The sequence below is a fragment of the Juglans regia genome, chromosome 13 (genome assembly GCF_001411555.2).
Source record: "Juglans regia cultivar Chandler chromosome 13, Walnut 2.0, whole genome shotgun sequence".
Classification (NCBI taxonomy): domain Eukaryota; kingdom Viridiplantae; phylum Streptophyta; class Magnoliopsida; order Fagales; family Juglandaceae; genus Juglans; species Juglans regia.
Window position 1 is genome coordinate 39,130,094 of NC_049913.1, and position 26,010 is coordinate 39,156,103.

Here is a 26,010-nt window from a genome sequence, read left to right on the forward strand (position 1 = left end):
AGAAATATCATTACCGCAAATATCATTTAAAAAATACCTCAAGTCCATTAGCGATGTTATGTTAAGGTTTGGATATATAACAAGTTGATGTAAATTAAAAATTGAATAAAATATTATTTTATTTTAAAATTAAAAAATATTAAAAAATTTATTATATATTTTTGTGAGAATTTAAAAAAATTATTATAATAAAATGAGATGAGTTGAGATTCTTTGAATCCTAAACGACATCGCAGAGTTCGCCGTCTTCGTTGAACCTTCAACGCTCAACAATTCATCTGGGGTGGTCCTGTAGCGTTCATGCTTGTTCTTCTTCCGCCAAATGGCCCAAATTCAATCCCATCAAATAATAGAAAAGTAGTATTTGGCGTTTATTTCTACACTGATGCTAAATCGGAGCCCCCATTTGGACCCCCGGATTCCTACCAATCCGGCACGATGTCAACCGGGCCCTGTTGCCAGTCTTTCTCCCTTCACCACCCCCCTCTCATTTATAGGGTTTGCGGTAAGGCTTTACAGCCTCCAAGGCCAACCGATGTCTCTCTCCATCGAAGCCTACGCTTCATTGGCTCTCTCTCTTGCTCTCCAACAACTGTGAGCTCTCTCTCTCTCTCTCTCTCTCTCCCTCGCACAGCATCCTCACTTACGAAGACCACTTTTTTTCCACTCGTTACCCTTGGCTCTACAAGCTGTGACGTTAAGTCCTTTTCTCTTTGCCTATCTTGGAACATGTTTCTCCATGTCAAAGGCTCTGCAAATAAGTCTTTCTCCAATCATATCCACTGTTCTGTGGGTATAATTACCTAAATTTCCATGACAATGTCAATCCGTATACATGCCAATTGGAGCCTTCAGCAACACGCTTCTTTCTCGTCCAATGAAATCCTCTCGTTGATACGTTCAATCTTCCCTAGTTTACTTGGGGGGAAACAAACCCTGGTTTGTGAAGCTGAATTTTCTGATGTCTTACATGTGACTACGAAGATGTAAAAAACTCTACTTTTGTTTTCTTTGATGCTGTGTTTGGAAGAGAGATTTGAAGGTGAAATTTTAATTCAACATTGGAAGTTTTGAACTGGTAATGTTGGTTTCCCTAAAAAAAATATCCTATCAAAATGTCGGTTTCCCTCACTTCAGATTTTAAGCATTTTTAAATCTTTAATGCAAATTGTATCAATATTATCATTCTCATACCACCATAATTACTTAACACTAATCACCATGGTTGTTGCCACCTTGGTCACCATCGCCACTGCCACTGCCACTGCCACTATCATTATCATTACAGTTACTTCTGCCGCCACCACCATCACCACTACCAATACCATGACAATATACTGCCACCACCATCAATACCACGACTTTATTGATTATACCAGCACCCCCACCACTTGAGGTGATGGATTCTGAAAAAAAAGTGACGGATTCTCAATCAGAATGAAAACTTAAGATTTTTTTTTTTTCAAAATTTCATCTAAACAGAAACTAAATTTTCTGGGAAAGTAACCCAAATGTTTGTTTTCTAAGAATAAACCTCCACATAGCTTGCCCTGGCACTATCATTTTCCTCTGTTGGGGGTGAGACTTTTATATAAAACACTTGAGAATTCAAATGTTCCAGCGCTGTAATTTTCATGAAATTTCTCAGCAGCCAAGTTGGTTACATTGTCGCTGGACTTGGAATGAATTGATTTGTCAGGCTGTGTTGCTTATTTGTATAGTTTTATTCAATTTTAAGTTGAATTGTTAGTCTGTTTTTCTTTGTCATTATTCTCAGCTAATTCATTATTGTTTCATAGAAAAGCAGACTTTCGTGTTTTAGGCATGAAGAATCTTCATCTGCGATACCTGAGTCCGAGCTTGTAGAAGATAAATTATCGGAACTTGTGAAGCCTGAACTCAGTCAAAAAGATTATCTGAGGAAAGATTGGCTTTGGAGACTTAAAAAGGTTAAATCTTCAGTTTTATTTCTTTTTCTATATATGGTGAGCATGATTGTTCACTTGTCATTATTATTATTATTATTATTTTTTATCTATAAACAAAATTTTATTAATAATAAGGATAGGCAATAGCCCGAGTACACGGGACATATACAAGTGCATCACCTACTCTTGATGATTTAGGGCATGCTTGGACACTATGAGAATTCTCAAAATTCTCAAAACTTCTCATAATTTCATTTCCAAACATCAGTTAAACACACAACACTTTTCAGTTTCAAATTTTTCGATTTTTTTATCTAATCATTACCTGATTATTATTCAAATACAAAAATCAATACAACTTTTACAAACTTCAAAACAAGAAAAATATTAAATAAATTATATTCAAACAATTTTTTGACTTTATAATATTTTTATTCAACTTTTTCTCTCTCTTTTCCTAAAACCCAACAAAACATCTTCACTCAAATCATTTCACTACTATTCGCAAAATTATGAGATTCTTCAAGTGTCCTAACATGCCCTCAGTGATACAAGAAATTCATGTAAGTTCATACCACTAAAATCTATTACAAAAGTCCAATGGAGTAAAGTATTAAAAAAGAAATTTCTAAGCTCATCTATTGACCGCACACAATCTTCAAAGCCTCTATCATTCCTCTCCCTCCAAATGCACCACCATAGGCATATCAGAACCATATTTCATATTGTTGTGATCCATGAATTGCCCCGAATCTTCCTGTGTACATGGGCTATACTTACTTCACTCATATATATAATATTGATCTTTTACTTATCAAAAAAAAGAATTGCCCCGAATGCCTTTCCAAGAAGCTAGAAGATTGATCACTTTTCTCGGCATCACCCAAGCTAATCCCATTCTGGCAAAGATTTCATTCCATAGGGCCGTGGCAATCTCACAATGAAGTAGTAGATTATCAATAGACTTCCCACTCTTTTTGCACATACAATGCCAATCCATGACAATTATTCGACGTTTCCAGTTATCTTAGGTGAGGATCTTCCCTACGAAACATATTGCCTTTAGAGGATCCTTAGGGTTCGTTTGGATACTAAGAATATATGTGAATAGTAGTAAATTAGTTTGTGAATAGTGGTGAAATAGTCTTAGAATATCTAAGAACAATTGTGTTCCCAAACGGGCCCTTAGTCTTCCATATACTCTTCCATGGAAATGGACTTGCATTATGGATAGTAAGGGATTGGTAAAATGAGCGAACATTGAACTTCCCTTTCTTAGTAGGATGCCAAGAAATCTTATCTTCAAGTTCCCCTCTCATTCGAATAGAATGCACAAGATTGTAGAACTCCGAGAAGGTGTCAACTTTCCAATCTTGAGCATATCTAGAGAATGTAATATTCCATTGGAGAACACTGTTGGTTGAGGCTCCTTGCATTCTTGTTATACCAAATATTTTTGGGTAAACTTCCTTCAGCACCCTGTCACCACACCAAATGTCATGCTAGAATTTAATTCTTGATCCATCACCCACCTCAAAATGGGTACATCTAAAATATGTATCCCAACCTCTTCTTATAAACTTCCAAAGGCCCACCCCATGTAACCCACTGACCTCATTTAAACACCATCCTCCCCACTCTCCGCCATATTTTGATTCTAGTGGATTTGATTTTTGAATTCCTTGTAACTGGTAATGTTTGGTGCCTACTTACCTTTATACCTTGTAGTTATGGTTTCTGAACACTGTTTCATTAAAATAATCTAACCAAACTGTATGTACTTTGGTCAGTGCATGATTATTGGACCTATAGGCCATAGCCCTGTATTGAATTAGATGTGATCTTTTCTCAGTCGTGAACTATCACAAGTCATTCTAATGCGGAGTTGAATCAAATGCTTGTTAATTTAATTTAAAGAGGACACAAAAGTGTTTTGCACTTACATATGTTTATTACCATCTGTTTTGCACAATTTCAGGATGGCTCAATAATTTTTTTTATATTTCAGGTTATAGCTGCACTTTTTGATGCAGAACCTTGGATAGTGCCATGGACGGCAAAGACCATAGTTCAGGTGAAGCAGTTTCCTTTTATATTACTTGGAGGTTATGTGATGCTATGCAACACTTATCTTTTAGTTTCATGTTTCTTTATTAGTTAGTGTAGACATTCCTTTGTAAATTGTTATTTTTGAAGCCAATCCACTGACAACTCATGCTTGAATTTCATAGTTTCCACCAAGTCGATAAATCTTTGCTGCTTTCCTTCCCCCACTCTCTCCACCAACACCTCATGCTCGAATTACATAGATCCCACCAAGACTATAAAATCCCCACTTTCTCCACTGACAACTCATGTTTGAATTTCATAATTCCCAACAAGACTATAAATCTTTGCTCTTTTCCTTCCCCCCATTCTCTCTGTTTTCTCTTCCCTTTTATAAGTAGAGGGGCATCCATTAGATATGGTATACACTTATAGTTTTCTATTTGACTATTCCAGCCCTCCGCTGTTGTCAGGGTGTTAGAGTCTACTTTATAATCATCTTCAGTCACGTTTAAGATTAAGAGATATACTGATAAACTTCTTTCATGCTAAAGATATTTGTGAAGGACAGTTACATTTAACAAATACTTGGATATGACCGATTTTACAAGCACCATGTTTGAATCATACAAAACTTAGTGTAAGATGACTCAAAATTAATTGACGTAAACCTAGATTGGTTTCAGTGAATTAAAATTCGGAGTATAATTTTTATATTTAAAGAATTTTTATAACTTTTCTAAGTGCATGAAAGATTTTGGATATAATTTACCGTTCAGTGCTCCTAGACAGTGATGGTTTCATTATGTAGGTGGTAGTGTGGTCTGAGAAAGTGTGTATCTTTTAAATAACTTTTCTACCCAATGTATTTTATAAAGAACACGTATGTTGGAGTGGGGATACCTTTTTAGAACTTTTGAACATTTTCGATCCCTTTTTTTGCTGATCAAATTTAGGATTTCATCTCATCAATCATATATGTTATTGATGAATAAAGGTTTTAACAATTTTAATAATGTTGGATTGTTGACTTTAAAACTTAAATTTCTTGAGAGCATAAATGAACAATCACTTTGCTGTTAGCTTCATCCATATGAATGGAAAATGATTATAGGAAATAAGAAAGTGAGACTTTTTGGTGCTGCAGGTTATGCTTCTCTGGATTGCCTCATTCTGGTTTGTAGGATCTTGGATAGTTCCAATCATAGCCCACATAGCAGGGTTTAGAAAGGAATCCTTGACATACAGAGGGCAGGCCCTGTATAGCCTCTTGACCGATCTGGCTGAAGGTCTTGCTGGGATAGCAATGCTGCGTCGCTGCCTCTCAAGGTTTCATCCCCTTCCATCCGACTGGTTCAAGTTTAGCCTTGAAGGAAAGTGGCAATTTGATGTTGGTTTGGGCTGCCTTATGTTTCCCCTTATCAACCGACTCTCCCAGATCAACCTAAATTTGTTGCCTGTTCTTCCCTCTACACCTGTTGCCATCTCTAGTGTTGAGCAATCCATTGTATCTCGAGACCCGGTGGCAATGGCCCTTTATGCAGTGGTAGTTTCAGTTTGTGCCCCCATCTGGGAAGAAATTGTTTTCCGCGGGTTTCTTCTTCCTTCGTTGTCCAAGTACATGCCCATATGGTGCTCAATTTTAGTGAGTTCAATAGCCTTTGCCTTGGCACATTTTAATATGCAAAGGATGCTACCACTTGTGTTTCTTGGGGTGGTAATGGGTGCTGTCTTTGCACGGTCAAGGAACCTGTTACCATCGATGTTGTTGCATAGTTTGTGGAATGCTTTTGTGTTTTTAGATCTCATGAAGTAAAATTATTATGTACTTTATTTGTCTCAAATCAATCTTCAATTGCCGTTGCTTTTCTCATCATGAAAAATTATTTAGTTGGTTTAATTCGGGTAGCCCCTCTTTTTGGTTTAAAATTTTCTCATCATGAAGGTCTTGGTCTTGAAGTATCACTCTCTTCAGGGTCTAAGGTTCAACACCTCATGAGTGTAAACAATCATTTGGAGTCACAACCTCTGATGAAAAGCTAACGATTTAACCAAATTCGTGTAGGGAAACTTTCGAAAGTGCGGTGTACGGGACCGGGATTTATTTTTCAAGGGTAGGTTCAAAAAGTCCTGCCTTGGAGAGGTTCTCGACATAAAATAATAATGATGATGATGATGATGATAAAAAAAAAAATTAAAAAAAAAAAAAAAAAAACTGCAGCTGTTTGCAACAAACTTGAACAGTGCATGCAACACAAATGCACGGGTTTCGGCCAATGTGCTAATTGCAGCTCCTTTTCATTCGCTGCAACTGAAATCATTTTACACGTGGCTGTGCAAACTACCATCATTCTCCTCCTTGATTAGATTCACTGCGATTTAATTTTTGAAGGACAGCTTTTTTGGGTTATGATGGTAACAATCTTCTATGGTAATATTATTTGGGTCCATTTCTCTTTCCACAGAAGAAGGAAGTGTTGTTATGCTTTTGAAGAATCTCGGCATGCACTAACCTTTCATTGAGCAAATAGAGACTCATGCATCTATGTATTTGTTCATGAATAAGTTGCACATATGATTGATGAGAAGAGTAGATTAGTAAGTTTGATCATCACGCACAATCCTCCATGGCAACTCCTAATTCCTAGGACCAATCTGCTAGATATTGATTATGGTGATCCTGAAAAAAATCCTCGGAATAATGTTAGCCATGTGTACAGAACAGTATTATCTTTCTACTCTGATGTATCTCAAGAGAAGTCATAGACTGCATTATTATATTAAACAGCATTTATGATAGTTTGGATTATGGTACAAGTGCTTATTGTCCTGATGGGGCACATGAGGGGGGACCAATTGATTTCAAGTCACCTCTAGTTCTGTTTTTTGTCCCAAAAGCCTTGATCAGTGTTCATTGCTTTCTGCGACAACCCCGGGACCATTGTCTCTTATATTTCTTTTTTTTTTTTGTCAACTGTTTGTAAATGCTATAATTAGTTCGATTGTGAATGAAAATGACATAACTTTATCTAACATTGAAGCTAGAGGAGATTCGAACTGAACACCACCAACTGTTAGTGGATGGAAAAGCCTGAAATTTCCTTACCAATAACTTTGTGATATTTTCATTTCTTATTCTTCAGATTTTATATATATCATCTCTTTATCTGATTCAAGGAGTACAATGTAGCTACGTATAACAATTGGTATCACTTGTCTTCTTATATATTTTCTTCTGGAGGTTGTCAAGTAATGAAGGGAAGGACTTAGAGCATTGTTTTTTTTTTTTGAATTTACCTTTTGCTGATCTGACAAATATTAGGGGCATAATTATATTCAAGCCTTTTTCTTTTCTGCTTCTTTACTTTTTTTTGAACTCTCTTTAGCCAGGCATGGAGTATCTTTACATTTTTTTTCCCTCTCATATTCATTATGTTGGTTTGTCGTGTATTGTGCTAGAACATGACTAAAGTACTTTTGGATATGGTATCAATGGTGGAAAAGTTGCTCTATGCACAAGGCAGCTTTGATTAGTCTGTTGATAATGGCCGTTATTAGCCGTTAATACATAGATATCAATTATTACTGGTTGTTACATGGGCATATATCATCATTAGGCTTGTGCAAAAAACCCGTTAGATCGAGCAGCCCGTCTCACCCGATCAGATCCGTCCGAGAAAATACGGTTTGTCATTACTTGTCAATATCGAACAGTGGTGGTAATGGACTAATTGCAAATGTAAGTTGTACAAGTGGTTTATAAAGATGATCTTCCTGCTGCTTTTTTTTTTTTTTTTTTTCATTTTCAAATTGTGAAAGTATTGTTACATATATTTTATTCTTTGAAAAAATTGCACTATTATTTTATCCAGAGCAACACTTGATTCCTGGACAATAATATTAGACCATTTAGGTTGAGGCTTGTCCTGCAGTGGTTAGGATGTAAGCATCAGAATGATGAAATCATCCTTTAAACTGGTTATGCCCACTCAAAGTTTGACACAAAAGTAGCATTAAAAAGATAATAACAAAACAGAGCAAGCTAAGCTAGCATCATCAACATTGTCCAGGATGTATAGAATATAGAATTGCTAGAGATCATTAATAAATTATTTACACTTATTGTACTCTCTTTATTCTTGTTTTTAGATCAGCTTTAGATAAATTAATGTAGCAATGTAGCATGCTGTTGTGCTATGTGCGGCAATATGATGAATGGTACGGAAAAGAGAAAACAAGAAAATACAAAATTTAACGTGGTTCGGCGGTGTGCCTACATCCACAAGAGCAAGGGCTGAATTTTTTCTATGTATAAAATTAGGGTTACATTATATTTATTTAGACTAAACCCTAGATGTACAAGAGGTATAGAAAATTCCAATAATTACATCATATGTATTTGGACTAAGCCCTACTTGTTCTGCTCCGCTCGGTACGCTACGCTCCCCTCAATCTGCTCTGCTTCACTCCTGGCATCAGCCAACTTTCTCTATATATGTGTTCCACTCAATATGAGCCACATACCACAACACATGCAATGAACCTGCTCCAAATAAACACTGATTTCCTTCTCATTACTTTCCTCTTGTGAAGTTTAGGTTTATAAGAATGCAAAAAACATGACATTCAATCGAGTACTCTCTTCTTACTTTAATACCTAACGACGGCTTGGAATTGGAAAGGAAAAAATGGAGTATGCATGAACCTGAGTCATTTCCTCGTTTAGTTGCTTCTAATAGATTGTGAAATAAAATATATTTGTGAAAGAGAAACCATCATCTTTGTGAATTTACAAAGGAAAAACAATGATTGAAAGGGGAAAAAAAAGTAGGGTAAACTAGTGATAGGAACAGTACATTATGGGTCTTGATGGGGCTCACATTTCTGTTTCTTCTCCCTTCTCTTTTTCAATTATTAAAATTCGTTGTCTCTAAGGCAGACAACCACACAAGCAATTCCTTGGAGAATTTGATATTAAAATGTGTGTGTTTGTGTATGCATATATATATATATATATATATATATATATATACACATATATATACACACACTATGTGCATAAAATACTATGTAGTATGTACAGTAGTAGGGAGGTCCTTTGCATGCTATTAACCTTGTGCATTTCCTCTTGTAGTGTATATATTTATTCTTCTTCTGTCTCTTATACCCTACATAGAGTGACATTCATGGAAGCTTCACAGCCTCTTTCGATTGAAAGCTTTTCATACAGTTGGTTAGTAAACCTAAAACCATCCTTGGAAAGCTTAGACAACTCCTTCAGAGCCTCATTCGACGCATCCGATGAAGCTTCCTTCATCGAGATGGACCCAACAATGCCACCCTCCAAGAGATTTTTCAGAAACTCTCAGGACTTCAAGTTTGATTTCCCTATTTCACAGTCTCCTCTCACTCTTCTTCATGCAGACGAGCTTTTCTCCAATGGCTATCTTACTCCTCTCTTTGTCGACCCGGTGAAGATGGATACATATTATGCGGCCTCGGATTCCACTCCTGCTCTGCCATCCTCTGCACATGCACCAAAAGTCCTTGTTCCAGCTGAAAACAATCCTTATTGCACGTCCTATAGAAGGTGTCGAAGACTATCAAAGCACATCTTTCAGAAGTACTTGGATTTTCTGAAGCCTTTCTTTCGAAAACTGAGAGGAAACAAGTCAAATTCTAAGCCTGAATTTGTTGATAAAGGAGTTCATGAGGCCATGAAGAACTGGGTATACTCGTCCCAAACATCTCCAAGAATAAGTGTAGCTTATTCAGCCGATGATTGGCGCAGATCTTGTGACTCTGAGAGCTCAATTTATGAGGCAGTTCTCCATTGCAAAAGATCCATAGGTAGGCCCTTCTTAATATGTTATTGCTATCATATTAGTTATTAGTGATCATCCTGCAAACATTTTGGGCACCAATTAACATCTTTTTATATTCTGTAATTTCAGAAAAATGAACAGAGGGTGTTGTACAAAACAAGGACCTGAAGACAAGAAAAGGAAAGAAAGGAAGAGGAAGAAGTGGAAAATTTTAAAGGAGCAATTCAAGATACACATGGAAACAGAGGAAATGTAAGGTGACCAGAAGATCATCAGCCACATGTTCTTTGTCCCTTTGCATTATATTTCTGGGCTGATAGTGTAAAGTGGAAGCTGCGTGAAAGGTCGGCAATGAGAATTATGGACTTAGATAGAGGGGAAAATTGACACATTACAATTTGTATGTATTTTTTCATCATGGGAGGAAAACTTCCTACTGCAAACAATCTGCCTCCATTATTATTACTGTGCAGTTTTTACATCATGATAAAAATAAGATCTCCCGAATACTATATTTCCACTTATGCTTCGGTAATCGGTCAAAATCTAGCACGGAATTTACTAGGATGAACGTATGAACAAGAGATTTACTTTTTTATTTCTTTATTTTGCAAGTGTTGTCTGCAAATGACCATGTCCAGATTAGCTTTTACTGCTTAGAGGCCTTATTTTTCTTTCTTAAATGATGAATATGTTCATTAAAATGCGACTTCATCCAAAAATGCTAAGGTTTTGAGAGTGAGATAAGATTCAATTATTCATCTTCAGAGTCTGATGCGTGAAGTAAGGTTGCGTAAAACGTAGGGAGATTCAAGTCCATACACCTTAGATCTACAACTCTAATTGAAGTGACTAGAAGAAAACTAGGCTTGTTTGTGTCACTAGCTCTGAATATATAGCAGCCACTCGAACCAAATGCTACTCTTTCGTACCCACAAGATGAGGATCAATTGATCTCTAAATAATTTTCACAACTTTGTATTTTATTTTCAAGAAATGCAGCAATTCAATAAAATAATATATATTTAACCTTTGCTGTAAATTGTATTAATTCCATCAATACTTTATACATTAATAAACTTCACCAGCTTGCTCAAAACCATTATTATTGTTGATTTCTGTGTTTTCGCATTATTACCCATCATTAATAAACAATAAAGCTAGATTGACTTCTTATAATTTTTAGTTAAATTAGTTTGTAAAAATTATATTTACAAGTCGTTGTGAAGGACATACCCTCTACATTAGTGACATAGTAAGATTTAATTTGTATGCTAATTAAATTCTAAATTTTTCTAATAAATCGTATATTGTCACGTGATCAACGACAACGTGATAGAATGACTCATGATTTTATTATTAATATTCTTATACATGGAATATAGTTATATTGACTAGAGTTGTCAACCTTTTATATATTCTTCACATCTATTTCAATTATCTATTATAACATGTAATTTTGGAGGTATAGAGTGACTACTATGATTTCCAAAGTGAAAGTAAGAGCCTCAAACGAGAATGACTTATTTTATCTTTTGAAGATCCCATATAAGGGTTTTCTTTTTTACATATAATGGCAAAACAAATAAGTGAATAAGACTATTGATGTAGGGGGATTCAAGTTTGATGATGCTAAGATGACATATTCTACGTTGGTAGTGCTAGACTCCCTCAAGAGGGCAAATTAGCACAAATATGACAGGAAAATGTGAAGATTTCTCAAATTTGGACGATATTGCACACGAGTCAGTATTTTAGATATAATTTTGATTACAGGTATTAGAATTACGCACATGATCCAATTCAAAAAGCTCTTTTCGGTGCATATGTCGTGGTCATCAACGATCAAACTAAGCTTGGTGATCTCGTTTCGACTCTGAAATAAGTTATTTTGTCCTCTCAATCACAGACAAATTAGCCAAGTTGGACTCTAATGGTCAAGAGGCAATCTTTGAGAATAATAATAGCCTTTCGAAAGACATTCTGGGAGCCATTCGATTGGATCAAGTTGGTTTACACGTAATTCGACATAGATAAAAAAAAAGGTTTTATGCAGGTTATTTAGATTTAGTTGAATTATTAAGGCATGTATTCTATTTTGCTTTTGATTTATATGCTTATTTTAGTATATTGTATAGTATTTGAGTTATTCTATATTTTATTTTGATACCTGGGTTTGGATTTTATATTTATATGTAATCCCTAGATGTTCGATTGCAACCACAGTATTCTTTCGCCATAAATGAGGGCTATCAATAAAATTGGGGTGCCGTCCTCTTTCTAAAAATAAGTTATTTTTCCTTTTATGATAATGTTTTGTTTTCACTTTTAGAGATGATTCTTATTTCGGTTTAAGCCAGATTTTTGGTGAGATACTGAAGTTACTACATATGTTATTTCCATGCAATAATTTGAATTTCGCATTTTCGAGCAAAATTCTCAAATCTCAAATTTTTTACTATTTAAACCCGGCTTGTAAGCAACTAGTTTTCAACTTTTACTAATAAATCCTATTCTCAGTGTTTCATATTTTCTCAGGATGATCAATTCCTAGTTTCTGTTGATTAACTTTGATTAAACATTATTTCGTTCGGCTAACATGACAGCTTTTAATAACCAATAGATCAATCGTCGATAAAATTTATGAAAATTTAAGAGTAATTAAATACTCTCATGTCAATAGAATTGAATAATGGTGGGTAATAATGTAATATCCAACCTTGCAGTAGAAACTTGCAAAATAGACTGCTTAATTTCATTATTAACTGAAATCTAACAATCGTTTGGAGGGCTGTAGCAAAGGACTGCAGAGAAAAAGTAGATAAATCTTGTGCTTGGAACAATCTTTGATTCCATCGATCGAGCTAGCTAGCTAGCTGTATATACTCTCTGCCGTGGGAGCGACAGCCAGCGTGTATATTCGCGTTAACATAAGCATCCCTCAAACCAAACATTATTAATTATTCGTGTAGGTACTACGTATCCATACAGCAATACTGTAGTACCTACACATGATGTCTGTTCAATAATTATTCTTCACTCATTGTGCAGCCAAATAAATTATTAAACTAATGCCTTTGATGCTTAAATCCAACATTATTTGATGTCAAAGTTGTCATACCCAAAAAGAAAGACAAGGCAAGCCGCATCATGCCACAGCATCCATCCCAAATGTAGATCTTTCTATAATTCTAGTGCAGACCTAAACTCCCCAGAAGTTTACTGCATTGTTTACAGAGTGATCAGTCATAATCTGTCATGTACTAGATCTTTCTAAATGCTATTTAAAACTGATGTGGTCAGTAGATATATATATATATATATATATATATATATATTTAAAAAAAAAAAAAAAAAAAACAGAACTACTTCGAGTACCATTTTGTTTTGATCAGACCCAACAACCATGTTTACTTGTGAAATTAGGTCTTTATTTTGTCCAAAAATTCAAAGTGGACAATAAAATTGTGATACTATCCTCTTAAAATACAGTAGATAAAAAAAAAAAAAAAAAAAAGAGCCATGGAGGTTTCAAGTTCCCTAAGCCATGCATGTGGTCCAGTATGTACGTGACAGGACTTTGTCTTCCAAATTATGTGCATATATATTCTTCTAATGATCTTTGTTGATGATGTATTTTGCAGCCCGAATAACTCTGTGAGGGGTTGACTTGTTCTTGTGAATATGGGTAAATGAGAGCTTAGGATGGTGAGAAACACCTCCGTCTACGACTTAAGAGAACTCAAATGAAAATGCATAGAGAGCTTTTAGCCCCAACGAGGTTGGGGGGGGGATATATATACCCGGCTGGAATGGTCCCCTGGCAAGCCGATCATGGCGATGTCACTCCGTACTCAGGTCGTGCTTTCTTTTCATGTTTTTCCATGCCCGATCGTGGCAACCATTGACAATCCAGGGTGCACGTTGTAGCGTGCCTGTCTCTGACCTTCATTAAATGTGGCGTGGTCTAGGCTTGGCGCGCCCACCTCTCAGGTCTATTTAGCCGTCAGTGTCCAGGGACAAAGGGTTTTCCCTAACATTGTGTATGGGGATTGTCGACTTGTAGTGGTGTCAGATCTTCTGACTCAAGGATCCTCGTTCCACAAGTCCGACTCTGCTGCTCCTCTCAAAGCTTCTTGGGCCAACCTTGCCATCTTATCCTTTCATATCGATTTTTTACTACCGGGCTACCCTTAGACCGATCGACGCCTCATGGGCTAGGCCCATGTGGTTCGGCCCGACCTTGGGAACGACCTCCCTCACAATCTTGAATCTCGATCAATCCCTTGCAAGTCATGGTCATAGAACCTAATTAATTTGAGTTTTGCACGTTGTCCCAATTTTAGCCAGTGGAACTGGGAAAGAGAAAGGGCTAAGAGCAAGAAGTTTGTCACATGAGAAGAAGCAGGATAAGGAGACATGGACAAAATGTGCTATAAGATATGCCAAAGCTTGATAGTTGAAAACACTGCTTTTGCATTTCTTTCTACTTCTTTTTTGTCTTCCCTGTTGGATCTTCCGCTTCACATCGGAGGAAGCAGCTCAACCGAGAGCTGAGAGTAGCTTTATTTTATAGAATTTTGTGTTTTCACTTGTTGCTGTAATTAAAATATATACCCTCAATTAGGTTGTGGGTGGGGGACCATAATGCCTCATATATACATGCTAGCTACTTGTCGCTGCTATTGATCCTTCAGTCACTGTAACTTGTAACAAGAGTACTACCCAAGTGATAACATCTCTGTGCTTGTCACCATTACACAATATTGCATAAAATTGCATTTGGAGGATAAGTTTTTGTAATGTACGTTGATAGGGGAATTGTGAGAAATGAATGAACCAAATTAATAAGAGTAGTTATAAACAGCTATTTAATATATATATATATATATATATTAAGGCGCGTAGCTGTGTTGCTTTTCTTGAAATAGTATTTGGCCCAACTTTGATCAAATATTTGAGTCCACCGAGCCAAGACAAATTAGTGTTGATTTGGATTTAAAGATGAAATGAGATAATTTTAGATGAAAGTTGAAAAAAGTATTGTTAGAATATTATTTTTTAATATTATTATTATTTTGAGATTTAAAAAAGTTGAATTATTTATTATATTTTGTGTGAGAATTTCGAAAAGTTATAATGATGAGATGAGATGAAATACTTTTCGAATCCTAACGGGGCCTTAGTCTCTATATAATAGTACTTAACGAAACCAAACCATAACACCTAGCTAGCTAAACTTGATTATTTAGTATGAGATATTTGAGTCCACGCGTCACTACGTTACCGTGCACGTTCTACTGCTACACGCGATAGAAATGGGATCAACAACCTTGGATTTTATAGATCCAACCAACTTCTTGTCACCAGCAATGGCGCGTGATCCTCATGCATGCACCTTCACAACCATATATTGATTTCCGTCTGCTGGCGAATCAAACCATCTACCGGATGCTATTTTTCTATGTTACTGATTGTCCTAACCAAATATTATGAGAAAGAGGAAGTGGAAGCTTCTATCAACCAAGTTGAGCCAGCCAAGTGCAGCATAACACAATCTATTGCGACTTTTAGTCGTAGTGTCATAGTTTGATTTTTAGACTACAAAAAATTTGCTTCACATAGCTTCCCCTCGTGGAAAATGGATGGGAGCCAATTCATTAGCTCTAAATTCTGCTTTTTCTTGTGTTATATTAACTATTTTAAGTTGATTGTTGGAGCCTTCCATCCTTTTAACCCTTGTATCCTATAACTGTCTATAATATATATACACACGATGCTTGCTTAGGAGAAAAAAACCAACTGGTCCCAAAAAGAGGAAAATGAAATTAAAACAGAAAAATACAAATAGACAAAGCTTGTAATTCATAATGAATTGACTCTAGTGCCCAAAAAAATGAAGAATCTAATTTGGTTCTCTTATTAATATATATATATGGTGGGGAAGCATGCTAACTATTCCACTATTACTATAAGAAAAATGAGTATTTATCATAAATTATTTGCGATGAAAATAATTATTTGTGATGATTAGAATAGACTCATTTTGATAGCAAATAAATAATTTTCTTGTAGTGCTTACTGAGAGGAACACAAACAATTATGGTATAGGATATATAACATCAATTTAAGGCACAAAAATAAATAAAAGAATTATAACTATGTGCTATAAATGTATCAATTAAGGATCTCAGTCACCATCAACTCATCATGATGCTATGTCCTTAATTTAGTCATGTAGGCAAATCTAATATTTGCAATTCACACATGATAGATTAGTTTCGGAAGAAAAATACATTAATGAACTGATTATGATGAAGGGCTTGTGCATTGAGAAGGGCTTCTTACAACTTGTAGACATGACATTGACCCAAAGAGACCAGCTAGCTAGGGGGCCAAAACCTTGTTACATTCCACATGTCGGAAGCATGCATGCATTCTGGGTACGTATGACCCGTTCTATCCATGAGTACTTCAACGACAATATATATTATTGAATTCAAAATTTCTGATGTAGGGGCATTAGTGTTTGACGATGCTAAGCTGGCAAATTCTATATTGATGGTGTTGGACTACTTCAAGAAGGCAGATCAGTATAAATATGGTAGGTAAAGATGAAGATTGCGCGAATTGGAGAAATATTATGCATGTGTCAATATTTTGAACATAATTTTAGCTGCAGGTATATCAGAATCTCACATATGATCCTAATTCAAAAAGTTCTTTTTGACATGCACATCGTGATCCCCAAGCTATGCCTAGTGGTCCCCGTTTCGATCCTGAAATTAGCCGTTTCACCCTTTGAATCATTGATTTAAATCTTTTTTTTTTTCTCTTATGATAATGTTATGTTGTCACTTTTAGGGATGAGTCTTATTCTAATTTGGGCCTGATTTTTGGCAAGATACTAATTTTATTTCGTATTTTATTTTTACGCAATAATTAGAATTTTGGCTTTTGGAACAAAATTTTCAAAATCTTGAATTTCCTTAATTATTTAAACCCAGTTGGTAGGTTTCAAAACTAGTTTTCGACATTTATGAATAAACTCTTTCTCTGAGTTTTCTCTTCGTGTTACATCTTTAAGTCCTGATTTCTGTTGATCAACCAACTGCCAGAATAATCTTTATTCTACCTGGCGTCAATTTCACTTAGGCGTACATATTAGCTAGCAAAGGTGCAGCGAAAGTTTCATTTAGTGGCAATCTTATATTAATTAAAAGGCTTAATAACTAGACAATGTGGAATCAGTAACTAGAGTTTTTAATTTTTTTTTTGAGTATATAAATGGTGGTTTTCCTTTGGATTTTAGAGTCATTATAACCAAGATTTTCCTCCGCCACTAGTGAGGTTTTCCAATAAAGTCAGGCAGTTTTGTCAAAAAAAAAAAGAACTAGACAATGTGGAATCCACCCATGAAACCATTGTAGAATGAAGTGTGTATGTACGTACTGGTGCCCTAAATGACCAAAATCTTTCTAAACAGGAATCACATATATATTGGCCCTGTTAGTTAATCCTACTCCGGCCAGCAGGGTTTAGAATGAAGCGTGTGACCAATACGACGATATTCAAAGCCATGGTTTTTTCTCTCAGCTATACATTACTGAACGTTTTAGAAGAAAATACAAAAATATTAGTTTTTACCCAATACCCATATATCTCTAACAATTTACAATAACTCAGCTACTGTTTTTCATCACTCGGCGCATGAGTAGTACTAGATCATCGTCCATTCACTCTGTACACATGTTCATTGGAACTGTCAAATTAAGCCCTAAATTTTGTTCCTCCCGTGTGTGTGAATCGCGAAAGACATTGAACGATGTCACCATGCAAACTCTCAAGGCCATAGAAACATGGGCCTAATTATAATAGAAGCTAAAGCCTTAGGCCTATCTGCAAAATTAAGAGCTTGGAATATTTCGAGAGGCTTCTAAATCGTTGTTGCCAACTGAGCCTGCAAATTTTAAGAAATTTTCTCTATCTCTGGAATCTGAGCTGCCATGTCTTAAATGGAACCACTTCCCCAACGGTTTTGGTTTCTTGTCACTGATGGCAATAGCAATGTCATTAGGGAAAAGGTCTCGGAGAACAAAGGCGTGCAAGATGGTTGTTATAAGCAGACCCGTAACTGTAAGGGTAGCAACGGCAGATAGTATGACAGACAGAACTTGGGTTACTACACTTGGTACTTCATTTGAGTACCTGATAGTTGCAATGGCAGCACCAGTCATTGGGAAAGTGTAGGCCCACCATGCCAGTGAGAACCTATACATGGAATCAAATGAAAAAAGGAATGTCAGAAAATCTATTCAAAGCTGCAAATGGATTAACAATATATACTTTCTCAAGGGAGAAATATAAGTCATGTCATACTTGAACCCTCGGAAAAAGTTAAGCCGAACTCCCTGCAAAAGAGCAGAAAAATCATTTGCGTTAGACTTGAAGTAAAGATTTATGTTCATTTGCGTTAGAGGGGAGGGATACCAACCAGTGACAAATATAGGAACAGGGCGATGAAGTAAGTAATCCGTGCACCATAATCAAAGGTGCCTTGAATCTTTGCCCATGCCATTGAAGCAACGCTTGGTACTGCTACAAACAGAAAGAACACTGGATGGAGCTCTTTTGGGAGAGTATCATTTGTTGGAAGTCTCTGGTAGAGAGTTACAAATAGGACCAAGTAGTGAGCCAAACCAACAGAAAAGAAGAATATAGGCCCTTCTTTTAGCCCCATTGACGCACCCAGTAATGCCCCCACAAAATTTCCGACTACAGAGAGATGGTTTGAAGGATTGGCCACCCTTGATAGCCTCCTGTGGCCTCCTGACATCCACTGTCCATAGATCTTAACCTCAAGACAGAAAATTGGTATCATGAGAAAATACCAAAGAGCTGGAGGCAGGTTGTTAGCAACTGAAGGTGGCACTCCCAGAGCTAAGAACAGGAGGGCTATCCACGGGGCAAAGAAGAAGTTGATTCGGATAGGGTGGTAGTACTCACGGCGAACTGCTTCAAAGTAGAGAATCACTTTCAGAAGGTAGGTGGAAGCAACTGTGGCAGTAAGAGTAATAGAAATGCACCATAAAACGAGATTTACTGCGGGGCTTATGTGAAGAAATTTTGTGGAGGCAGAAGTGGCCAGGGCTTTCCACATAATTGCTTGGCTGCTAACTCCAAGACAGATACCAAATGAAGAGATGGGATAACGTAGAAGAAATGGCCATGTCTTATCATTCGGAAGCACTATTTCCTCTGAAGCCTGTAAAAAAGACTGCACAATGATGAAGAAGCACAAAGCACAACAAGTTTGAAAGAAAATCTAAAATCAATATACAAATCTGATAGTGAAACATATAGGTTGCAAGGTAACCACAATTATAGTAGCATCTAAGATTTACTAAATTACTCTTTATGTAGAAAAACAGTCCATTAATCAGAAAGAAGCACGATCAATATATAAAGGTAAAAATACCAGTCTAACCAAGTTTCCTCATAATCATTGTTACTTTCAGACTTGCACTGGCAATGTCCCAAGGCAACAGAGAAGGAACTGAACACTTGCAAAAGCTAGCAATAGCAGTACGTGATTGCTTTGTTAGATTAGAGAAGTTATTTTGATGACATGTATATATGGAAATTAAGGTTGCAGGCCTTAATCATATAAACCGAAGCCTGCAATCTCCAAGCTAGAAACAAACATCTTGCTCACTTCAAAACCAAAATTCATTAGAGGATAGCCCGACTTTATGAACTGTGTAAAATGCTCCGAAAGGTTGGGAAAGGAAAGCATATACCTTAAGGGTCTCCAGCTCTGGCCCTTCCAAGGCATCGAAGTACCGATCCACAGGTAAATTTATTTCGACTTCTCTACTCCGCCCTGTGTCCTCCTCGGGTCCGGCTTCCAGTGTTGGCTTTCCACGCAGTAATGTGATCTGCCTCTCAAGTTTCCCAGACCATGTTTTGAAAGAATCAAATCTCTTGTCCTTCAACCTTTCAATACTTTGGTGGTAAGCAAATTGTCCGCCCTTATCATATGCAGCATTTGTTGGCATTGGCTGAGAATGATGTTTTAGCTGTTTTGGTGGATCACTGCCAGCAGTTTTGGATACACAAGAAGAATCTGCAATCCCATCCTTAAAAATGGTTTCACCACTGAAGAGAACTCTTCTGGTTTTCTGTAAGTGGACTCCAACTGGAGATGGAGGCATGCTGATAGAAATAGAACGCCCCCTTTGATGATGGCAGATGGGTTCAGTTTCATCGCCCTGTTTTTCAGAGACGCTTACAGTAGTTGATGGACTGAGAGATTGAGATTCGCTTGGCTGACAATGATCATTGATGAAGTTAGCCAACTTAATGTCATCAAAGCCGGCCACTTCATTTGATGATATATACTTGATGAGAGATGGAACTTCAGGGGAATCCTGCTGAGCAATACCAAGATGTCTCTCGTTTTCCATTAATACAAAAGCACCTGAAAGAATCCACAATTAATGGGGGGGGTAAAATCAGTGCAGTTGTTTGAGGCTCTCAGAATGAGTGAATACTTTGAATAAAATCATTTCCAAGTAAGAAACTAGGTACATATAATCAGGGATAATTGCATAATCAGTCATGAGTTATAACTTTTAACCTTTCAAAATAATTACACAATCAATCACATTAATAACGTACATAAAAGTACCTATAAATAGAATTTTTGAATATAAATTGATCCGAAACTTGATTCAAAACTGGAATAATACTTTTAGGTAAATAATAATAAATGTATTAATTAATTGATTCTACCTGATCATGAATACCGTCGTGGCCCGATGAGCACCACGAAGGTGTCATCCAACGAGATTACTGCGTACCAGAGTGGTTCTACTTCTCTCGGGAAACTTCCTATTACAGCTTGTCTTTTATTTTTAATATTCTGTAATTGAGTTTTTTCTTTATTTATTTTTTTCTATTTAAACAATATTTTTGTTTGTATACATATATACCTTTACCCTTTTTTTGCTTTCATTAATTGATAATTATATTTATCCTTTTCTTTTCTATAATTTTTCATGTTTATTGAATTTTGGTTTTAAAACCCTTTTTTTAATTTTATATAGTTTTTACTTTTCAATATTGGGTTGGTAACCTATTGATAAAGATGTAGACGACGCATGTGAGCTTTTTCCACTGGCCACGTACTGCCGCAATTGCAAAGAAATTTTTATAAGTTCCTCTCATCCCCTCTTTTGCTATTATATATTTATATATATATATAGAAAGTGATATTTACCTCATGCTCATTATATTATTATCCTATGGTATCATATCATTCAATAGTTGATGGATATGTCTCGGTAGAATGCATTATGAGATAAATATATATGATTTACAAGAAAAATGGATTTTTGTGACCATTTAATTGTAACAAAAAAGTTATTTGTGATAAAAATAGACTCATTTTAACTGTAAATAATCATTTTACTGGAATTAAATGATCACAAATAAACAGTTTTTTTGTAATATATGTAGTATATAGCATGACTCGGTATAATTATAAAAATAATTGTTTATTTATTATCAGCTATTTTATATTAAAATATTTTTTTTTGTTAAAATTGGTCTATTATTATTGCAAATAGTCTTTTTTATTATAAATATTTATCATAAATATTTATTTTTTTTGTAATACGGTGTATGTGAGTATATATATATATATATATATATATATATATCAGATTTTTCATTAATATCAGATTTGCGTAAATGCAAGCATTACTGTCCTAATCTCTTCTCATCTTGAACATCTTTTGAAGTGGATCAGTATTAATCAACTGCTAATTAAGTCACCTGAGTGCCCTTACTGCTAGAATTTTGAATAATAAGAATTATGCCATATTCAAAGCCAAGCAAGGACAAGTTATAACCAATATCTAAACTGGAATACCGAGAAAAAAAAAATGGTTGCTGTAATCAAAGATTGAGAATCCGAACCTCAAAGCTTCGGCTATCTGAAAGCTGATTTCTTGCGCAAGCTAGCAGTACTACTTGTTGCTGCTCAGGCTGCAGAAACTCCGATGGAATTGCATTCAAGCTGAACCAAAGAGACAAGTCTGATCCGTTTGTCTTCTCCACCAGCTAGCAGATCCGTTTGGTTAAAAACTTGTAAAAAGAAGTATGGGACTCAGAAAACAAAATAACCGCAACCGGCCGCACCCAGATCGATCTTCCAACCATGAGAAGCGCGCAGCATATAATACATATATAACAGTCTAACGCAGGTCCGGACCATGTGTGCACGTCAAAAGCATTTCATGATGTTTGGTGAGTCTGGCTAGTTGTTTGGGGTCGGATTGAGACGTTCGTGCAAAAGACAAACAAGCTAGCAAAATTTAAATGATCTAATATTCCAGATGCATGGTTTAGGTGAGAATATGGTATGGTAGGTGAACAGGAAATTAAGCAAAGACAGGCTTGCATGATTTGTCATGATTCCATTACCCTTAAATTAATGAGTCCTATCCTTTGATATATATCAAGATTATATATATATAATAGCTTGACTAGATTAGCAGCAACAACGGCTGCACCATTTTTATAAATAAATTAACCTAAAATAGTTGTATGAATATTGTCTGGGTATAGTAATACTGCGGCCAATAGGTAGCTGCGCATGCATGCTAGCTCATGTAGCAGGCATTGAATGTGAAAGGAAACGACACACTGTATAATTGAAAATTAGAAAAGCAGCGTATCTCAGTTAATACTAGAAGCCGTCTCTAAACGATCCGAGCTAGGGACGTCAAATGTCCTTCAAAAAAGTTATATAGCATATAGTATATATTGGTTCAAAAAAGTTGAACCAATATCTTGTAATCCGACGTAATCCATGGTCCATGGAACGTCAGATATATATCAAGACAAGTTTTAATTAAGTTTTAGACTTAAATTACAGGATTAAGAAAACCCTTAATTAATTAGCACAAATAATTAAACATCTATATATATAATATATTATATATTAAGTCCTAATTAATACAGATCACAGCAAGTAATTAAGACAGGCCGGCCAGGTTGGTTGATGAGTTCAAAACTTAATCAATTGGGAGCTAGCTAGGATATAAGATGTCCCAATAGATTACAGTTGTTCGCAACGTACCAGCTAGCTAAAAGAAATATCTATCATGTCAACCATTAATTAAGCTGAAAATATAGAACATGAATTAATGAAAAAGTAATTAATTTATTCCTTTAAATTTCAAATTCAACGTCCTAGAAACGTATGAATGTGGTCTGCCAGATACGTACTGTACTAATTAAGAAGCTAGCGAATATGTAGGATAATCTCGATCGATCGATAACTAATGATAAAATAAATAAATGCTTAATTTATTTAATTTGATATATATATATATATTTATATAAGCCGTTCATATATATGTTCTTCGTTGTTCATTAGAATTAAACGCATGCAGGTATGATCATCAGTAGCTTGCACCGTCAGTTTCGGAGATTTGTCAAATTATGACAAGAATGAATGTATCTACAATAAAAATGAATATTTATAACTGATTATTTATAATTATAATAATTATTTGTGATCAAAATAGATTTTTTTTAATAAAAAATAATTATTTTTATAAAAAATAAATGATTACAAATAAATAATTTTCTTGTTATAGCGTGTGATGTAACCATGCACATGCATGACCAACATGTCAAATATATATTTTTTATTTAAGAAAAGAAAATTCGAAGATGCTTGCAGATGTGTTGCAAATTGTGATCACACGAGTAGTCGTCCTCGATCGATGATCCTCCTCCACAAGATACAGCTAGAAGATGCAGATCATCATGCATGTGACATTAATTTATCAATAAATGTTTACAGAAAATTATCTGATGGCTCCGACGCCGGTGACCCTAGCTAGCTGTGACTCCTTTTTCTAATTTATTTAAGTGACGAATAAGTTGGTTAATTTCCATTATGTACGTGGGGTATGCTAGAGCTTATAGCCCTGATTGATCCGATCGAAATCTCTCAGAATAATGTTCCGTAAGCTAACAAAGAGTAATATTTAACCTAACAAATTAATTAAGGTTCTTCAATATATATTAATTGCAGCTAAGTGCATTAGTATTATAATTTTTTTAATTATAATATTTAATGATCTTTAATTAATATAAATAATATGATTAGAACATGAGGATCAATTTTATATATATATATAATTCAAAAGTTTATGAAATCAATGCATGCACGAGTAATATTCCTAGCTAGCTACTACCAGACTAGAAAGTAAGTAGTACTACTGCATGCATAAAGATATCGAGAGAGAGAGATCAGTGGTACTGTCCCACATATAATATGCAGCCAGATGATCAAGGCCGGCGGAGTAGGCCGAGACTACATGTGTAGGGACGATACTGAACTCAACCACATACAAATTCTTCTAAAATATCCAACACTACTACTAAGAGGCCGAATCAGACCGATATTTTCCTTTTAGGGAAACCAGTAGTACTTAAAAGTCTCCATACAAGGGAAATGCTCAAGTTGAAATAAGAGATTCCTGAGAATAATTATAGATTTTGCTCTCGTCTCTTTATGTTGTTTCCGACATATAAGAAACATGCATGCCTAACTTACCAGAAGATCAGATCATGCATCACAACCTCTAGACACAATGTCCAACTTCAAGACATGATATGTATTAATTATATATATATATATATATATATATTTATATATGGCTTGAACTCTAGCTTCCATTGTTGTCCTTGAACGGACGCGGTCTCCTTAGAAGACACATGTTTTCCAAACACTACTTTCTCTGCTTTTGCTCTTGGGAATGATAATTATAAGGAAGATGAGAGCTCAATATATACATGCATGCAGGTGATTGAGATCAATCATTTGAGAAGAAAGAAATCTCATGATTTGCTTCTAATTAATTATCGGCCCTGATCTGATCTGGCCATATACTGAATGAAGGGTCCATCTAATTTTCACGATCTTCCAATTTGACAAAAGCTTGTATTATATTATTTAGTGATATATATAAACAGTAAGCTTGGCCCTCTCTCCATTCATGGGTTGGGTTCGGCCATCGACTAGTAATTTCGTGCTCGGCTAGCTAGCTAGGTGGCCAACAACATAAAAGATCGATCCAGTCCAAATTAAAACACTAATTAATTAAAGAGAGAGACATATAAGCCGAAAAGAACAAACTCTAAAAAGAGATCCACTCACAATATCGATCATCGGTGCTAGCCGCAACGTCCAATTTCGTTTTCATCATTCTGTAATTCTTTCTTGCGCACATGATGCATGGTGTACTTTAATTTTTGTATGACTTTCGTACATATATATATATATATATAATTATATATGTACGTGTGTGTGTGAAAATAATGAGCTTAAATGTGAAAAGAGAAAGATCCCTCCAACTCAATCAAGGAAAGCTATGGCCCTAATTAAGCTGGCCCAATTTAGTAATGGTACTGTATAATTAGGTTTTGAGTCCCAATCTTGTAGCCCAAGCTTAGGATGGAACATGCATTCTCCCAATTAATTAAAATAATTTTATAAATTATTGATATAATTTTATATGATATATTAGATCTAATATATAACAAAAATCATTTTACATGTAGTATGATGTATTACATTAATTCACGTCAATTTTTATATTTATTTTTTATGAAATTTCTTTATAATTAAATTATTTTTCGTTATAAATTAATGTCAACTCAACTGGTGAGCTGTTGTGCTCAATGTTTGCCATTCTGGCTCCTCGATGCATAAATGTTGCAAGAAATTGTGAAGATAAAAGATCAAAAAAAAAAAAAAAAAGATAAGATGATCGTTATATTAAAACATATATGAGCAAGGTATCAGAACAGAACATGATACCATGGATTAATTGATTCTTCTTCTTATTTTGCTTTTGCTTTTGCTTTTTCTATGCTTCCTTTATGGAGTGAGAGACAGAGATGGGTCCACTGATGATATAGAAAAGGGGAAAAGGTTAAAAAAATGACATTTAATGAGATGGAAGTTATTCGTTTATTTTATTGATCAGCAGTGCTACACCTTCGAGACGGGTCTTGAGAGGACTAAATTTTTATTTTCATTCGGTTTTTTTTATACTCTTAAATAATTAAAAAAAATAAATTCATAACATCATTAAAAAATATTTCCTTAATTACTAAGTAAAAAA

The 26,010-nt window shown here is 35.3% G+C and overlaps 3 protein-coding genes across 4 annotated transcripts; 2 read left to right on the forward strand and 1 right to left on the reverse strand.

The window, feature by feature from the left end:
• The first annotated feature begins 231 nt into the window (after positions 1 to 231).
• Positions 232 to 5,845, forward strand: LOC109010853. Of its 2 annotated transcripts, none has more exons than XM_018991785.1 (4): positions 232 to 594; positions 1,800 to 1,949; positions 3,937 to 4,002; positions 5,122 to 5,845. In XM_018991785.1, the coding sequence occupies exons 1-4, from the start codon at positions 301 to 303 to the stop codon at positions 5,788 to 5,790; spliced, it is 1,179 nt and encodes a 392-aa protein (XP_018847330.1). In that variant the 5' UTR covers positions 232 to 300; the 3' UTR covers positions 5,791 to 5,845. The 2 variants fall into 2 exon arrangements, with proteins under 2 accessions (XP_018847330.1, XP_018847331.1); XM_018991786.2 differs by having other exon boundaries at positions 296 to 594; positions 1,808 to 1,949.
• A 3,189-nt stretch (positions 5,846 to 9,034) lies between these two features.
• LOC109010852 (probable membrane-associated kinase regulator 6) lies at positions 9,035 to 10,315 on the forward strand. The gene is made up of 2 exons (XM_018991783.2): positions 9,035 to 9,824; positions 9,929 to 10,315. The coding sequence occupies exons 1-2, from the start codon at positions 9,050 to 9,052 to the stop codon at positions 9,934 to 9,936; spliced, it is 783 nt and encodes a 260-aa protein (XP_018847328.1). The 5' UTR covers positions 9,035 to 9,049; the 3' UTR covers positions 9,937 to 10,315.
• A 7,054-nt stretch (positions 10,316 to 17,369) lies between these two features.
• LOC109010850 (S-type anion channel SLAH2-like) lies at positions 17,370 to 22,025 on the reverse strand. Its single transcript, XM_018991780.2, has 5 exons — positions 21,782 to 22,025; positions 19,600 to 20,279; positions 18,294 to 19,064; positions 18,179 to 18,210; positions 17,370 to 18,070 (listed from the first exon to the last, which is right to left on the reverse strand). The coding sequence occupies exons 2-5, from the start codon at positions 20,263 to 20,265 to the stop codon at positions 17,707 to 17,709; spliced, it is 1,833 nt and encodes a 610-aa protein (XP_018847325.1). The 5' UTR covers positions 20,266 to 20,279; positions 21,782 to 22,025; the 3' UTR covers positions 17,370 to 17,706.
• Between the last annotated feature and the right edge of the window lie 3,985 nt (positions 22,026 to 26,010).

Coding starts and splice junctions, on each gene's coding strand:
- LOC109010853 (XM_018991785.1), top strand. CDS start 301: ATGCTTGTTCTTCTTCCGCCAAATGGCCCAAATTCAATCCCATCAAAT. Junction 595..1,799: donor TCTCTTGCTCTCCAACAACT/GTGAGCTCTCTC, acceptor ATTGTTTCATAG/AAAAGCAGACTTTCGTGTTT. Junction 1,950..3,936: donor GGCTTTGGAGACTTAAAAAG/GTTAAATCTTCA, acceptor TTTATATTTCAG/GTTATAGCTGCACTTTTTGA.
- LOC109010852 (XM_018991783.2), top strand. CDS start 9,050: ATGTACAGTAGTAGGGAGGTCCTTTGCATGCTATTAACCTTGTGCATT.
- LOC109010850 (XM_018991780.2), bottom strand. CDS start 20,265: ATGGAAAACGAGAGACATCTTGGTATTGCTCAGCAGGATTCCCCTGAA. Junction 18,211..18,293: donor TGTTCCTATATTTGTCACTG/GTTGGTATCCCT, acceptor GCTCTTTTGCAG/GGAGTTCGGCTTAACTTTTT. Junction 18,071..18,178: donor AACTTTTTCCGAGGGTTCAA/GTATGACATGAC, acceptor TTCCATGTATAG/GTTCTCACTGGCATGGTGGG.